Source organism: Hemitrygon akajei, chromosome 3, assembly GCF_048418815.1.
Source record: "Hemitrygon akajei chromosome 3, sHemAka1.3, whole genome shotgun sequence".
NCBI classification, from domain to species: domain Eukaryota; kingdom Metazoa; phylum Chordata; class Chondrichthyes; order Myliobatiformes; family Dasyatidae; genus Hemitrygon; species Hemitrygon akajei.
Genome location: NC_133126.1, coordinates 165,052,347 through 165,070,442, shown reverse-complemented (window position 1 = coordinate 165,070,442; position 18,096 = coordinate 165,052,347). Strand labels below are relative to the sequence as shown.

The 18,096-nt window shown below is 34.8% G+C and overlaps 1 protein-coding gene across 2 annotated transcripts in view; it reads right to left on the bottom strand.

Moving 5' to 3' along the window:
- Positions 1-356: 356 nt before the first annotated feature.
- LOC140725593 (DCN1-like protein 1) overlaps positions 357-18,096 on the bottom strand; it is an 80,185-nt gene continuing 62,445 nt past the window's right edge. For both annotated transcript variants that reach the window (XM_073041242.1, XM_073041243.1), the window contains exons 5-7: positions 16,416-16,498; positions 6,136-6,232; positions 357-5,013 (exon numbers count right to left, since the gene is read on the bottom strand). In XM_073041242.1, the coding sequence (XP_072897343.1) occupies positions 4,934-5,013; positions 6,136-6,232; positions 16,416-16,498 (260 nt within the window). In that variant the 3' untranslated portion in view covers positions 357-4,933. The remainder of the gene's footprint in view (positions 5,014-6,135; positions 6,233-16,415; positions 16,499-18,096) is intronic.

The window sequence follows — 18,096 nt, the reverse complement described above, 5'->3', positions numbered from 1 at the left end:
AGAACTACTTTATCTTCCTAAAACATGACTGAGCAACCTGGAAAAAGTTACTAGAGCAATTCATTGAAGCATTCAAGAAACAAATTTATTGGAGCTAGTTTTGAAAATTATGGAAAGAAAAGTAAATCTTATTGATCCTAAATAAATACTATTCTTACAAACTAATCAAGACTTACAGAAAATAAATATGCAAAACATGAAGCAGGGAAGTGATTAGAAATAAGAGAACAATCAGGTAAGGCAAATGGCCACATTGATCTATTTTGGGCTTTTAGCTTAAAAGTAACATTTATTATAAAATGAATTTTCAGAATACTTTTTAAATTCATAGTAAACAGGCAACTGGATACTTCAAGTCAATTGTTTTAAAACCCTTTTATTGGCATTTTTCAGTAGACCCTGTAGATTTTCATCATGTTTAATTTACAATACATTTGCCCAGAGATAATTTTACATAATTTACATGACAATCATTTAAACAAGCTCTTCCTAAACACGCTCTCAATACTCTAAAATATGCTACCTACAAGTGTACAGAATTGCAATACGTACAAAGCACTATATATTAGGCCTGAATTACAATACTGTTTCCCTGTCTCATAACCAAGGATGGTGACTTCACAGTTAACAATTGTTCAACTTGAACAAGTGTTCCATTCTCTACATTCCTTAAATACTACAAAAGGAACAGATAGGCCATTATCAGGCCTCAACATATTCAAGGATGTGGCCAAACAGGTCAAAAATACACCAAACCATGTTGGTTTATTCAATGCCAAGCAACAAAGGACAATGGTTTTGGCACACTACATAAACACTGCAGATGATTCTGTAATGGGTCAACAGGTACAAGTGTTTCTTTAAATAGTTACTTCTATTGATTGCATCTACAAAAAGGTACTTTAATCATCTAATGAGAAAACTAATAGGGAGATTTTTTTTTTTTAAAAAGTCCAAAATTCAGATCTCATCATCTTGAAACAATACATTAAAGTCACATCTGAATCAGAAGAAACATTAATCCCTTCTACTAAGCAGAACCAGTTCTATGGTAGTTTTAAGTCATCATTGATCATTATGTATCATTTTAGTAACTTAAAATGTGATTTCCATTTAAAGAAGGACATTACATTCCAAACTTTGGAGCAAGCTCGAATCACTACAAATGGCTCAGTGCAATTGTTAGTTACACCAGGACTGTTTACAAATGAAGAGAACAGTACTAATGAACAACCAAACTGCCATCCTGATGGGCAACTGGGGGGGGGGGGGTGAATATTAGAATGGAGAGGCATAAAACATACTCACAAATTCCTACAGATGTCATACTAAGCATGGTTACTAAAGAGTTTGTAAATGGGGATGACTAAAACTTTTAAGCTAAGTTAATGTATTAATAGGAAATTTAAGAACCTGAGAAGATCTGGAAGATCCACTGCCTACTCTCTGCTGGGTATTGATGTAGCATGGGGAAACAAAATAGAAATAAAAGTTTACTTATCATAAATCTATCTTCCTAAGGCTATCAACCAATTTAAAATGTACAGTTATTTAATTTTTGGAAAATTCCATTCTACAGTTTCAAGGATCAGACTCATTTTTAGAACACACCAAAAATGGCCTAAGTGCATTTCTCCAAACAAGACCTGGCATGCAAGAATGTAATTATATATGTACAAGTACCTTCCTCGTTTATTTGAAAAATATTCCCAAAAGTCTTGCACGCAGTTTTCCCACAAGGCGTGTGAGAAGCTTCAAACCACAAAATATCTCCATTTTGAGTCGGAAGCCGGAGGATCATTTAAAAGACGCAACAAAGAAATGTTCGGCCATGCATACAAATAGCACTGAATGAAGTTTTAGGGCAACCACTTCAACCTGAAAGCAAAACTAAATCCTGCTTAAAATTGCACCATTAGTTACTCACCAACAATTCACCAAGCTACTTGCTCCCCTCCATGCATGTTGCTTTGTTTGAACCAATATTAAAATTAAAATTGACATTTCTTCAGCAATAGGCATTCCAGAGGGATGCAACTTAACTCCCCATGAGAGGTCTCAGGTAAGTATGTGCATAAAAGATGCTATAGAGGGAAGATTTTGCACGTACTGAAGAAAACTCTCAATATTAATGACTACTAATTGCCATTGTGAAGAAGAAATCCATCACTACAATTGTGACTTTATGAAGTCTCACAATTAAAACACAAATAATAAAATGTGGCCATTAATTACCTTAGCTGTGTTCATTTCCAGTTTTGTTGCATACACAGAAGTTTGGACTGTTATTTGAATACATGTGTACTTCATGTAAATCAATTATGCAAGTATGCTGAGTTTCTCCAAAACCGAAGTGCATGCTGAAAGCGGGCAAGTGGACTGCAACGGTGAGTAAGAAATCAAATCTACCACTTTAAATAGTGATTTGTTTTTAATGTCTTGATTTAAAAGACTATATTGGCATTAGAAGTACCTAAATTTGAGCGATAACCAAAAATCAATGCTTAACAGCTGCAAAATTTACTTAGTTTACATTGTTTTTACAACTTCATTTTAACTACTTAGCCATTTTATGAATCTTCTGATCTCATGTGCAAATGACTGGAGTTCCAACTCACTCCGTAGTTTATACAGTACTCAAATACATTATGTTTGCACAATATAAACACCAAATTAGAGAAACCTGCACAACAAAACTGCATTTTCTATATTTCATATACATATCTTGATAAGGATTGGCTCCATCTGCTTAGTGTCACTGCAATAAAATCAGTAGAACTGCACTTTAAAATGTACCATGCAATTTCAAAAGAAAATTTTTGGAAGTACAATTTCCAAATTAAAATTAAATGGATTTTCTAAAATGACCAGCTTTCAATAATCACTTACATGTCTTTGCATTATGATTTAGTGAATGAAAAGTAAATGAAGTTTATTTTAAAAAGTGATTCTCTGGTCTATCAGTACTGAGGTAAAGTAATGTAAAAAAAGTTCAGTTTCAAAAAACAGCCTCAGAAATGTGCTAATTGAATCATTAGGTTTACAACATACTGCTCAAATAAGAGCTGCATTTAGGCATTCCACAATTTGCATCAAAATCAACACATTCCCCCCCCCCCCCCACTACTTAAGTGCATTTAGTCATCAAGAGTGATTGACAATTTTAACTTGGATTAATTAAATGGGTGAAGTCAAAACTTAATTGGGCAGGTAGCAAATTCGCAATCACTAGTATCACAAATGAAAGAAACCAATGTAATACAAGTTCAGGATTCATAGAGGTATGTTGAAACTGGATCTAAGTCAAGTGCATCAGATGGCCATTTAACATAAGAATAGTTAAAGTTTATTAAATGATTTTAAATCCCAAATAAAATTAGTATAGGACATTACTTTTGAAGGCCCAATTATGAAATTCATATTTTGGATATATATCCTGATTATAATATCCTAAAGTTCTCAGTTTTCACCTGAATAATGCATTCTACAAACATGGGAGCCATTTACAATAAGCAGATTTTGATAGCTACATAAATGGACTATTCCACATGTTTTAAGCAAATGTAACGATATAAAAGGCTCACCTTAACATTGACCTTAGAGATTAGTTTTCTTTAAAACATTTCATGATCCTCTAATTTACAGCTCACTCCATGCAGGGTGTAATAAAACCAAGCTAAGCACACAAGCACCAAAGTCCATCTCACACTAACAGATTTCCAATTCTTTCTTCCTCTCTGAATAAATGTCAAGTTAACATAATGAACTGAGCTGGGATGCAAAATCAAAGCAGGTGTACAATAATTGTCTTTAATTTTAAATATAGACCATTTTTAACTTGACTTTGAAAAATAAATGGCTCCAAACACCAACGAAAAGACGGAGGTATTTCTAGTCACGTTTCCATTATTTTTATTGAATATAAAAAAGGTAAGGTCAACCACTTATTTTCCTTTAGGTTAAATGTGGCAAAGGCCTGCTCAAGTTGAAAAGAGCAGTGCAATTTTAGTTTCTCAGTCAACAACTTAGTCATTTAGTCAAAACCTAATTCAGCAATAGTTTGAGTATTTTGCAGCTGGAAAGGAAACCGGAAATACCTTTCAGGGCAAACATCAGAAGGCAAAATTCAAGATTGCAAAATTCAGTATCAGAACAGTGACAAGATGCTTCTTGGTTTAAACACAACCTAAGAAAATACATCAGCTGGAAAGGGAAGCAGCGCATTGGAAGGGGAATGGAAGAGTAACTTTATTTTTGTCAAAAAAAACAAACAGTATTTACCACAGATCTCAATTGTACAACTGCACCATTCTAATTCCATGTTCATTATGGAACAGGACCAAATTTGGTACATTGGCATAGTATGATCTAGTCTTCATAGAAAAATAAGACTTTATGACAAGAAGTCTGCCATAGAACACAAAATGGCCAAAGATTAGCTAAAGCAAGATTCTGTGATGATTTAACTGCCTGCTTACATAATTTAAATAGTACTAAGGTTGAATTGATTCCATTTCAAATACGGATTTCCTGTGTCCAAGCATGCTGTTCAGTTCCTAACTGAAGGCAGCAATGTGCTCGATGTCAAAAAGCACTATAAAATTATCCTTTCAGAAAAGTCCTCCAAACGAATAAAAGATGAATGGTACAGGATCCCAAAGAGTATACAGACGGAACTCACACTCATTGTTGATGAAATTACATAGAGGTCCTGACTAAGACAGAAGCCCAAACCACCATTAAATGAATACGATATGATTGAAGAAAAGTCCTTTTTGGTGTTAACAATCCTCCAGATAGAATGAAAGGTTTGATCTTCACTTCAATCCATTGATCTGCATTTTTAGTAACTAATTGTGAAATGACTGTGCATTATTTGCTGTATTTTTCATTCTGTACACATCATGTACATTCTGCAACAAGGCTCCCAATGCTACACAGTTGTACTTTTTGTCCCAGTGATTTGTGGTCGTGCAAATTCCACAAAGTCATCAATAAGGACTGGCCATGCTCCTGAAACACATCAAAAAAATTGCATATGTATTTTCCATCCTTACAAATAAACAAATTTTACTTCATATCTAATATGACTACTTAATGGAAACGTCTACCAAACACATATTCTGAGTATAGTGACTTGTACATCAAGGAAATGGAGCTTTTACCAGCCCATGATAGAGAGCACTCACAGATCAGCTACTGCACAAGTTAGATGCAGGATGCAATTTTATGCATTACAGTCAATCCTTGCATAATACAAAAGCTGATTTTCCCAGCAGGCGTTCCAGATAAATTCTGGCACATTTAGCTTGTTTGACTCTGATTTGTTAAGAATATATTTAGATGAATAAAATTCACTTCTCTTAAATTGAACAACTATGCCATTGAATTAAACTCAAACCAGAGTTAAATGAATAAACCGAGAATTCATTATAACGTAAACCATATAACAATTACAGCACGGAAACAGGCCATCTCGGCCCTTCTAGTCCGTGCTGAATGCTTACTCTCACCTAGTCCCACTGACCTGCACTCAGCCCATAACCCTCCATTCCTTTCCTGTCCATATACCTATCCAATTTTTTTTTCAATGACAATATCAAACCTGCCTCTACCACTTCTACTGGAAGCTCGTGCCACACAGCTACCACTCTCTGAGTAAAGAAGTTCCTCCTCATGTTACCCCTAAACTTTTGCCCCCTAACTCTCAACTCATGTCCTCTTGTTTGAATCTCCCCTACTCTCAATGGAAAAAGCCAATCCACATCAACTCTATCTATCCCCCTCATAATTTTAAATAACTCTATCAAGTCCCCCCTCAACCTTCTACGCTCCAAACAGTGTAAAGTAACTAATGTAGTGGGCTTCTGAAAGCTCAGCAACTTTTACTAACACAAGTGAAGCTAAGCTTATATCGTACAATTTGCCTTTTAAAAAAAATTATGTTTAAGCTAGTTACCCTTGGTATTTAAAATCAAAGACCTCATCTTAATGTGGGCATTTACCTCTCAAGTAATACACTCCACAAATCACAAATTAAAAAATTTAATGGATTTAATACCAAGTGAGTCATAAGCACACAGCTCAAAGCAGCTTAAAGAAATACCACTGAGTTTTTCTCCCATACATGCATACCTTCTTCATCATAATTGGACATGTCATCAGCAATCATACAGCTGAAGTCTAACAGAAGGTTCCAGGTGTCTTTAGGTATTGATCTTTTATGATGTTCCTGCAGGCAAATGAAACATTTTTTTACTGCATTAAGTCTTAAAACACAATCAGATTACATTTACAAAAATAATTTTCTGCAATTTATCAAAAGCTTTAGCAGGCTAATCTAATCCTAATCTATCTGAAATAAATAATAAAAACACAGTAGCTCTTATCATAAATCCACCAGAAATGTAGAAGGGTGCTTGGTGGTCAATTGACGTTACAGTTGGTGAAAGGGTACATTTCTGTGCTGTATGACCTAGATCTATAACTTTAGTGAGACCGCCACAACAGTATATTAGGACAGTATATTAATCAGAATATACAGTATCAATTTATACTAGGTTACTTTTAATTTTGCAGTTATGTGCAAGATTTCACATACACTATTTTTTGACAGAATGGATATATTCATTTTACAACAAGAATAAAGTTGCCGCCACCCAAACCTCTGAATGATGCTAAATACAAATTATCAGTTAGCAATGAAGCAGAGAGATCAGCGGGAGACACTCATGGAGTGAGTACTGTTTCAGATCCGCTCCATAACCTTTACTTTTTCTAACCTTTGATCACCCTTATTCAACTTATTGTTACCTACACCAAAAGATTTTTGCTACTTTCTCGGGCTTATCGTTAAGATTTTATTGTGAATTTTGGAAGATATGCAAACAGAAATGGCTCTTAGATCCAAAGGACGAGAACCGGGGCGAAACCCGAACGGTAATGGAAAGAAGCTAGCTCAACCGCAACGCACTGAGTTAACTTATGAACTGCTTATGGAGGTTTTGGATAGAAAATTTGAGGAACAACATCAGGCTTTTCAACAAGATATAAAGGCTTTTCAAGATTATATGGTTAAGACGGATTCAGTAATTAACCAGCAGCAAGCGCTTATCGCGTCTCTGCAACATGAAGCGCGGAAACGAGATTTGACAATTGAAAAATTGCAGCAGGATTTAATTTCGACCATTAAACTGGTGGAGACACTTAAAGCCAAGAGTGTCGATTTGGAGAATCGGTCCAGAAGACAGAACCTACGCATACTTGGTCTCCCAGACGGCATAGAAAAAGGCGATCCTTCGAAATACTTTGCTCAATTTCTAAAAGATGCGTTTCCGTCAGTTTTTCCAGTAAACCCTCCGCTACTTGATCGAGCACATAGAATTTGGAGTTGTTCACCGACGGCTTCAGATAAGCCCCCGGTGGTAATCGTCCGATTTCATTACGTACACGACAAAGAACAACTCATTCGTGAAGCTCGAAGGGCTGGGATGATTAAATTTCATGATTATTGCTTTCGTTTGGTGGAAGATTTTAGTCCAGAAATTATGAAGAAAAGGCTGCTTTTTAAACCTCTGATGTCTGAATGTTATGAGAAAAATCTAAAACCTGCGCTCTTATACCCGGCGAAGCTCAGGATTTCCCCCCCGAATGCGCCGCGTAAAGTATTTGTCTACTTTCGAAGCGAAAAAGTATTTGGAGGAGAACTTCCCTACTGATACAGTTACTACTCTCCAATAAATGAGTGATTCTGATCATGAAAGATGGTTTTCGATTCCTTAAACCAGGGTTAGTCTCTGGTTATTGGTGTAGGTTTATCCTATACTTCATATTTAAGTTAAAGTGTGTTTTCGTTATATTAATCGCTTTGTCTTATACACTTTAACTACTATACTATATTTTTGTCTATAATTTTTGTTCCCTTGAAGGTATATTTTTAACCTTTCGAAGTGAATTTTTTGTTTAATATCAAGATAGTGGTTTTTTGCAAAGTATTGGTTTTGTTTAAGATGGCGTTATTGTTTCTTTTTTCGTCTTCTTCCTATAATGCATCGCTTATCATAGTTTAAATACTTCTTGATTTGTTTGGGTTATAACCCGATTTATAAACTTTTAGTGATTTATACTCCCTTTTTCTTTACAACTCAGCATATTAAGAAGCGTAGTTTTTAGTACTGCGATCATAATTCTTAAAGTTCGGGTGTTTTTTTTTTATATATCCTTTAAACACGGAGTAGTCTGCCACTGATATGGGGGTAGAGTTAGTCTCATTTTTTCCTTTTTCTAGCCATATTTTGGCTTTTTTTCTTTTTCATGTGGGGGTGGGGGTTGGTCTGTTTTCCTTTTTAATTTTTCTCTTATCAATTTGTTTTAGTTTTTTTTACTTGGGCTGTTCTTGAACTACAAATATGTCTACGATGTCGTCACTTCCGGGTCCGCTCTTTATTTTTGTTCCTCTTCCGGGTGCATGAGTTTATAACATGGTTAACCCTTTATATACCAAAGGGATGACTTTAGAAACATGGCTCAAACCATTAACTTTGTGTCTTGGAATACTAATGGATTAAACCATCCGATTAAACAAAAGAAGATTTTCAAAGTATTCCAAAGACTTAATGCTCATATCATTTTTGTACAAGAAACTCATGTGAGGAAGGAGGACAAATATCGCTTTTTTAGGTCTTGGCGGGGTCAACAGTATCATTCGAATTCGAATGCCAAAGTTAAGGGAGTTTCAATTTTTATTGACTCCTCTATTGCATTTGTTCAACATGATATCCTTTCGGATCCGAATGGTAGATTTTTGTTAATTATGGGTTTACTCGGTAATAAAAAGGTTGCTATGGTTAATGTTTATGCCCCAAATGTGGATTGTCCTGATTTCTTTAAGTCCTTATTTACTTCTTTACCTAATTTAAATGAATATAAGTTAATAATGGGTGGTGACTTTAATTGTTGTCTAATTCCTTTGATGGACAAATCTACACCTATTCAGACTCTACCCAATAAGTCGGCCACTTGTATTAACTCCTTTTTGACTGATAATGGAGTTTTTGATATTTGGAAATTTCGTCATCCTAATGACAAAGAGTTTTCTTTTTTCTCACGTTTATCACTCCTATTCGAGAATTGATTATTTTTTTATTGACTCTTGTTTTATTCCATCGGTAATTGGTTGTAATTATGATATTATAGCTAATTCTGACCATGCTCCATTAAAACTTTCTATTAATTTTACGGATACAGCTTTAAGTGCTAGACAATGGCGATTTGACTCTACCTTATTGCAAGAGCCGGACTTTATTAAATTTATGAAGGAACAGATCGATTTCTTCTTTTCAACTAATTCCACGGAGGATATCTCTTGCGGAATACTTTGGGACACTTTTAAAGCGTATATACGTGGACAGATTATCTCTTATTCTGCTGGTCTGAGAAAACGCATTAAGAAGGAAACTCTTTTATTGGTTGATAAAATTAAAGAGATTGACAAGAAATATTCGACTACTCCTAGCAAGGAGCTTTACAAACAAAGGGTTGAACTTCAAATGGAACATAGTTTATTACTCACATCTCCGATTGAAAATCAATTAATGAAAACCAGATCTGATTTTTATATACATAGTGATAAATCGGGAGAACTGTTAGCTAGTCAGCTGAAGAATGTTTCAGTTAAACGTCAAATCACTATGGTTCGTCAGCAGAACGGGGATTTGACAGTTAACCATGATGAGATAAATAAGTCTTTTCAAGACTTTTATACCTCCCTGTATCAATCTGAATTCCCTCAGGATCATAATACCATGTGTGATTTTCTCGGGAAATTGAATTTTCCAAAACTATCATCTGATGATCTTTCAGTAATAGATACTCTGTTTACGGATGCGGAAATTAAAGGGGTAATTTCCTCAATGAATTCTGGGAAAGCACCAGGTCCAGATGGGTACACAGTAGAATTTTTTAAATGTTTTTCTGCTACTCTATCTCCTTGGCTATGCAAGGTTTTTGAAGAAGCAATTAGATTGGGGAACTTGCCTCAATCTTTTTATAGAGCTTCCATTTCCTTAATACTGAAGAAAGATAAAGACCCTACTGATTGTGCATCTTATAGACCAATATCGTTATTGAATGTGGATTCTAAGATTTTTTCCAAGTTACTGGCTTCCAGGCTGGAGAAGGTATTACCCCAAATTATTTCGGAAGACCAAACCGGTTTTATTAAAAATCGCTATTCTTTTTTCAATGTTAGGAGATTATTGAATATTGTTTATACTCCTTCACACAATACTTCAGAATGTGTTATTTCATTAGATGCGGAGAAAGCATTTGATAGAGTTGAATGGCCTTACTTATTTTATGTGCTGGAGAAGTTTAATTTCAGTCCGACCTTTATTTCTTGGATTAAACTGATATATCAAACTCCAGTAGCCTCGGTGTTTACTAATAATCAAAGATCTCCATTTTTCCGTTTGTTTCGGGGCACTAGACAAGGTTGTCCTCTTAGTCCATTACTATTTAACATCGCTTTAGAACCTTTGGCAATTGCCATCAGAGCATCACAGGATATTTTGGGTATTAATCGTGGAACAGATATTCATAAGGTATCTTTATACGCAGACGATTTATTATTATTCATCTCTAACCCTGAGAAATCTATTCCAGCAGTCTTATCATTGTTGGCTCAATTTAGTGAGTTTTCTGGGTATAAGTTAAATCTTAATAAGAGTGAATTGTTTCCTTTGAATAGACAGGTCCCAAACTATGGTATTTTACCGTTCAAATTAGTTAAAGACTCTTTTACTTACTTAGGGATTAAAATTACAAAAAACCATAAAGAATTATTTAGATTTAATTTTCTACCCTTAATTGATCAGATTAAAGGCTTGTTTACTAAGTGGTCACCATTATCTTTGTCTCTGATAGGTAGGATTAATGCTATTAAGATGGTTATTTTACCTAAATTTTTATATATTTTTCAAGCGGTACCAATTTTTATTCCGAAATCCTTTTTTACTAATGTTGATTCAAAAATTTCCTCATATATATGGCAGAATAAAAATCCCAGGTTAGGTAAAATATACTTACAGAAGACAAGGAAGGATGGTGGGTTGGCATTACCCAATTTCAGATTTTACTATTGGGCAGTTAATATTAGATATTTGATATGTTGGTTGAAAGAATGGGATGGTCCTTTTGGCCCTCATTGGGTGAGTTTGGAAACTAAATCGGTATCTGCTTATGCTCTGGGTTCTATTTTAGGGACATCTCTCCCTTTTGCTCTTTCTAAATTGCCGAATCGAATCGACAACCCGATAGTTAAATATACCTTACGTATATGGTTTCAATTTCGGAAATTTTTCGGGTTGACTCAATTCGTGTTAAATAGTCCTATTGTATCTAATTGTTTTTTCCACCCCTCAATTATAGATCAAGCTTTTTTGGCTTGGAAAACTAAGGGATTATTAAGATTTTCCGACTTATTTTTGGACAACTGTTTTATGTCTTTTGAGCAATTAGCAAATAAATATAATTTGCCTAGATTTCATTTTTTTAGATACTTACAGGTTAGGCATTTTTTAAGTACGGTACTTCCTTCATTCCCAAATTTTGTGTCTTCAGATATTTTGGAGAGTTTGTTTGAATTAAACCCTTTTCAAAAAGGGCTTATATCAAAACTTTATAATATAATTATGAAGATACATTCAGTGCCCTTTGATAAGACCAAAAATGATTGGGAAAGAGAGCTTAATCTTATTATTCCTATTGAGAATTGGGATAGAATTCTTCAATTAGTTAATACATCATCTATATGTGCCAAACATTCATTAATACAATTTAAGGTTGTACATAGGGCCCATATGTCCAAGGATAAATTAGCTCATTTTTATTCTCATATAAACCCTATTTGTGACAGATGTCAATCAGAAATCGCGTCTTTAACTCATATGTTTTGGTCATGTCTGATTTTGGAAAAATATTGGAAAGATATTTTTGATATTATTTCGGCGGTACTGAACATTGATTTACAACCCCATCCTATTACCGCAATTTTTGGTTTACCGATGATGGGCTCACTTTACTTATCTCCTTCCGCCTGTCGAATGATTGCTTTTCTCACTTTGATGGCTAGAAGATCTATTTTGTTGAATTGGAAGGAAATTAATCCTCCCACGGTATTTCATTGGCTTTCTCAAACTATGTTATGTCTAAATTTAGAAAAAATTAGAAGTGCTGTATTTGATACTTCTATTAAATTTGAAAAGATATGGAGACCATTTATTCAATATTTTCATATGATGTAATGGCCCTGTGCCAGGCTTATTGGTTTTTTCAGCTTTAATCGTATGTATGTTGAGAAGATCGGAGTTGACGACATTGATGTTTATGTATGCTTGTGAGATACTACGAACAGCCCTTTTTTTTTCTTTTTTTTTAGTTTTTTTTTTAGTTTTTTCTTCCTTTTTTGTTTTTTTTTCTTAGATATTAGATTAGTAGATTAGTTAACTTTCATATATAGATTTATTTTTTTTCTCTTTTTTATATTATATATTATGGAATATCTAGACTTACCTTGTTCATATATACACTATATGGTTTATGTTTGGGAAAGCTTACTTATACTGTATTCATTGCTTATGTATTCCTTCATGTGTAATGGGAGTTTATATGTTTGTAATCCCTTATTAATATTTTAATTGTATTTTGTTCATAATATTTTTAATACTAATAAAAAGATTAAAAGAGAGCAATGAAGCCATCTCACAAACTGGAAGGAACAATAGTGTTTCAGTACTAATCCCGAGTCCTAATTTGTAAGGATACTTAGTTTAAAAATAAGGATAGTGAAATTAATTCAAAACTAGTTTTATTTTAATTTATGATCAATAAATCATGAAGTCAAAATGTTTACAGGATACATTTTGAATAGACAAAAGTGTTGGGCAAATAAGTGTACGCATAAACGAGCATCATTAGAGGAGAGCACAGATCAACTTAATATTATACTATTTCTTATTGAGTAGGTTTCAATTTATGGTTGTTTTGCCAGAGGAATTAAATAAATACTTAATATCCATTTCATGCAGGACAAACTGCTCTAAATATTAGAGAACCAAGCATCCAGAGCAAGAGGAAAAGAAATTAGTAAAGAAAAGGTTAATGAGCTCATAAACTGATAAATCTAAAGAAGATGAGGATGCACACTGTCTAGTGAAATAGTAATGCACTAATGATTAGCATGTTCAAAATTTTTATAGATTTTGAAATGGTCTCTGCAGATTTGATGGCAGTGAGCAGGGCCACACTATTTCAGAAAGTGCGAGAAAATAGGGACCCATTAACCTGTTACTCTGACATCAATAGTTGAGAAAATGCTGAGATCTTCATCACCAGCATTATACCAAGACACTTAGAAAGTAATATTAGGCATTTACCTTAAATTTATGAAAGGAAAATAAAGGCTGATTAATGAATTGAAGCATTCTGAGGATGTGATTAGAAGAATAGATGAAGAACCAGTGTCTGAGGTACAATGAGATTCTTAAAAATCTTTGAAATAAGGTCCCATGACATTAATCAAAGTTAGAATTCATGGGATTAGAAGATGTAAGAATAAACACATGCTTCTCAGGTAGATAAACTGATAATTGTGGTACTGCAGGTATTGGTACTCAAGACCCCACTATTCACGATCTACACTCAGTGCCCAGTATGGGAGGTATGTTTGCTGTTTTGCTGCTGTAGCCCAACCACTTCAAAGTCTGACATGTCATGCACTCAGATGCTCTTCTGCACATCACTGTGTGATTATTTGACTTGCTGTTGCCTTGTCAACTGGCCATTCTTCTCTGACCTCTCTAACAAGGCAATTTCATCCACAGAACTGACACTCACTGGATTTTTTTTGTTTGTGTTTTTCTACACCAATCTCTGCAAACTCTGAAGATTGTTGTGCATGAAAATCCCAGCAGATCAGCAGTTTCTGAGATATTCAAACCAGCCCATCAGGCACCAACAATCAATTCCACAGTCCAAAGTCACTTAAATCACAATTCTTCCCCCATTCTGAACAACTGAAGTTCTTGGCCACGTCTGTGTGCTTTTATGCCACGTGATTGACTGAGTAGGTATTTGCATATTGAGATGATGTAACTAATAGGGGTCACTGAAAGAGGCAGCCGTATTAATAGTGTTTGCATTTGTTATCATTTTTCAGACTGCTATAGATTATGCTATTGTTCTTGTTTAGCCAGTTTAGCCAGCAGGGCAGCGTAGTAGTTAGCACATCACTTTACAGCACCAGAGATCACTAATCAAGGTTCAATTCCTGCCACCTTCTGTAAGGTGTTTGTACATTCTCCTTGTGACAGCGTGGGATTCTGCTGAGTGCTCAGGTTTTCTCCCAAATTCCAAAGACCTATAATTAGGGTTATGAGTTGCAGATATGCCACGTTGGACCAGAAGTTTGGCAATGCTTGTGGGCTGCCCCCTGCACAATCAGACTATGTTGGTTGTTGACACAAAAATGATGCATTTCAGTGTGTTGTCAATGTGCATGTGACAAATAAAGCTAATCTTTATCTTTAAAGAATCATAGAATTATACAGCAAACAGGCCATTCAACCCATCACATTCATGCCAACCAGTGGGCACCCTTCCATACGAACCCCATTGCCCAGCACCTGTTCTATAATTTTCTAATTCATGAATTTATATAATGCACTTCTTAAATGCTGTCAATAATCCAGCTTCAACCGGTCTCTCAGGTCGTGCTTTCCAGGTGCATTTGTAACTCTCAGGCTATTGATAGTGGGAAATTCAGTGATGGTAACATTATTGTCAGGGGATTATAGATGGATTTTCTCTTTTTAGATATTGTCATTGTTTTGCACTTATGTAGTGCAAATAATACTTGCCAACTGTCAACCCAGGCCTGGTTACTGTCAGATCTGTTGGTTCTCTCTCCTTTTCTTAGTTACATCCCCAAGTATGTTTGCCAAACAAGATTTCCTTTTCAGAAATCCATGTTTAACATTGTCGAATCCCACTGATATTTTACAACTATCCTGTTGTACCTTTAGCTTTCTGTATATTGTTAACGTTACGCTTGGCACTCTGGTTACCCAATTATTCTCACTTTTAAATGGCAAGACTGTGTTTCACTAAACGTCAATCTACAAGAACAATAGCATAATCTATAGCAGTCTGAAAAACAATAACAAATGCAAACACTATTAATACGGCTGCCTCTTTCAGTGCTCTAGCATGCAAATTATTTAGCTCTGGGATTTATTTGCCTTCAGGAACCAATTTTCTCAGCACTATTTTCTTCCCAATACTAATTTCTGTTAGTTCCTTGGCTCATTGGACTTTCCGTTCTCTATCACTCTCGTAGGTTCATCTGGTTCTGTCTTCACAGAAGTGGATAGAAATTTTCTCCCACTTCTGACTGCAGGGAAGCTGCACTTGTTATCTTCCCATACATTCATAGAAACGTTTATGGTGCACTTTTACATTCCCCGCAAGTTTACTTTCATTCTAATTTGTACACTTTTTTTTTTGTTTTTAAACCCTCCTTTGCTGAAATTTAAACTGCTTCTAATCTGCTGGTTTTCTGCTTCATTTAACAATCGTATATCATGCCCATTTGGATTTAACACTAGTGGCCAACACTGAGTTGTTTGTCCTTTCACATAAGGCAGAAACATATCAGCTGCAGCTCCTTCAGGTTTCTTAAATATATTTCTATATTTCCTATCACTACATTCACTAGGGGTAATTTACATTAATTAGTTACTTAACAACCAGCATGTTTTGACATAAGAGTAGGAAATAGAGTTCTCAGGGGATATGGGATTAAAATGGTCAGCATAATTGGCTTCCATGTACAATATGAGATGTTATTCAGCACGACATAAAATTACTAAATGATGGGTAGGCAAGGGTTAAGAAATTAAATTATAAACACAAAGAGATATCATGTAGGATAAGGACATTTTTTAACAAGTAAAACAACAATTTCCTACTAGTTAGTGTGCCAATAAGCAAAATAAAGAATTTTAAACTCATGACTATAGGGCAAAGTTAGGCCAAATTCTATTAACACAGAGCATCTTTTGGATATTAAAAAACTAATAAGCAAGCAAAATCAATAATTACTGACCAAGGGAAGTGAATAAATGTTTTAAAAAGGAAGAACTTAAATGCAGTAAGCAAGGGAATTGTTAAAATTAGATAACTTTTAGAGAGGCAGGAAAGGCACAAATGAGACAACTGAGCTCTGGTATTTTGATTGCAGCCTGATAGCTACACTACATAAACTACATTTAATTTCTTCAGGATTTTCCCAGAGAAACATCAACTTTCAAATACAAACAAATCAGAATCAGGCTGGAAACATCGATACTTGTACTTACCAATAAAAATTTATTCCATAGATCTAAGAATTTGAATCGCCCAGCAAGTACTAAATTCCAGTAAGCAATGGCCATTTCTAAATCTGGAAAATAAAATATTCAGTACATCTTCAGCAGCTACTGGAAATTTTAAATAACCACACCCAAAGTTGAAAGTTATACATTGTGTTATAGTTGTTTTATTTTCCATTCTTGTATACATTTTCTTTAATTTGGTGCAGTTATTATAATTATAGTTTATCAAAAGGGATGGAAAAATAACTAAGGGAATCTGAGACAGTCTTGTCTCAACATCCTGATCAGTAGAAAAATGCCTGCAGATATAGTAAGGTATCTTAAAATGTAATAACGGTGGCTAAAACCCCAACCAGCCTCACACACACAGGTAATACTGTTTAATTAAGCATTTGATTAAAGCCAAGTATTTTGCAAGAAATCATACATGACTTGATGGCCCCTTTAACCTCAATGTTATAAAGGGAGATGCTTACTTTTTTAAAATATACATTTTCCTTCAGGATAAAAAATACAAAGCAATTCAGTATGAACCTAATACTACACAACCCAAACCAAAGAGGCATGGGTGAGTGAAAACACAGTACACCAAATGTCAAAACATCATAAAATCAAATGGAAATGGCAGAACAAAACTGAATATTAACCACTGAAAATGGTCATTAGCAGAAAGAGGAAAATAGTTTTGATAGCGATCTAGTCTTTGCCTTTATTGCTATGTACTTGAAAGTTCTAATTGTATTTAATTTTGCCACGTTGCTTTATTAACATCAACAATTAAATAACAGATCTGTTTTCCAACTCATAACTACATCCCCTCTCTATGAAAATCTTTTGAGATGAAGAAGAAGTTTAATACAAGTACTTTCTATCTTTTACACTAACTGTAAGTTTTGTTACTGAAGTACAATGGCAAGTTTAAAGAATAAACTCTTCTGAAGCTTCCAGTCAGGTACAGGTATCGATTTTAAACGATGTTTTGAGAACAAAATCTTTGTCAGGGATAGTGCCTGGGCATGTCTAGTCAGTGGTATTTATACCCCCGTTGTCTGTCCCTCCTGATTGGTTAGTCTTCATCCAATCAGGGTTCTGCTATCCCACCTTGTTTACTATCGAATTCCAGTTCTTACTAAGTGCAAGACCTTTTTTCTTTTGTTTTCCCCTCTGGTCTTACAGGAAAGTTTGGAATACAGGTGTGTATCCATTTGGGTTACCTGGAGAAATCAGTGGTAGCAGAACGTTGCATTTGCAATGGCCACAGGATTGACTTTGCCGGCACAATACTACTGCATCGTGCCAATGGCTTTTGGGGCTGCCTGGTGAAGGAAGCCAATAAAATAAGACTAGAGGAAATGAACTTCAACCGAAAAGAAGGTCTCGCTCCAAGTAAGAACTGGAATTTGGAAACCTGATTGGATGAGGACTAACCAATGAGGAGGGCCAGATGACAGGGCTATAAATACCACATGCCCAGGGATAATCCCTGATGAAGATGGTAGTTTGTCATAAAACAGTTATAATTGATACCTGTACCCAGCTGGAAGCCCAAGAAGAGTTTATTCATCCTATACACTGAAAAAGCACTAGATCCTTTTTGACATGATTAAGGTTCTAATAAGCATGTTGGTATATTGAGCATTCACATATTAAGGCCACATTTAATTTA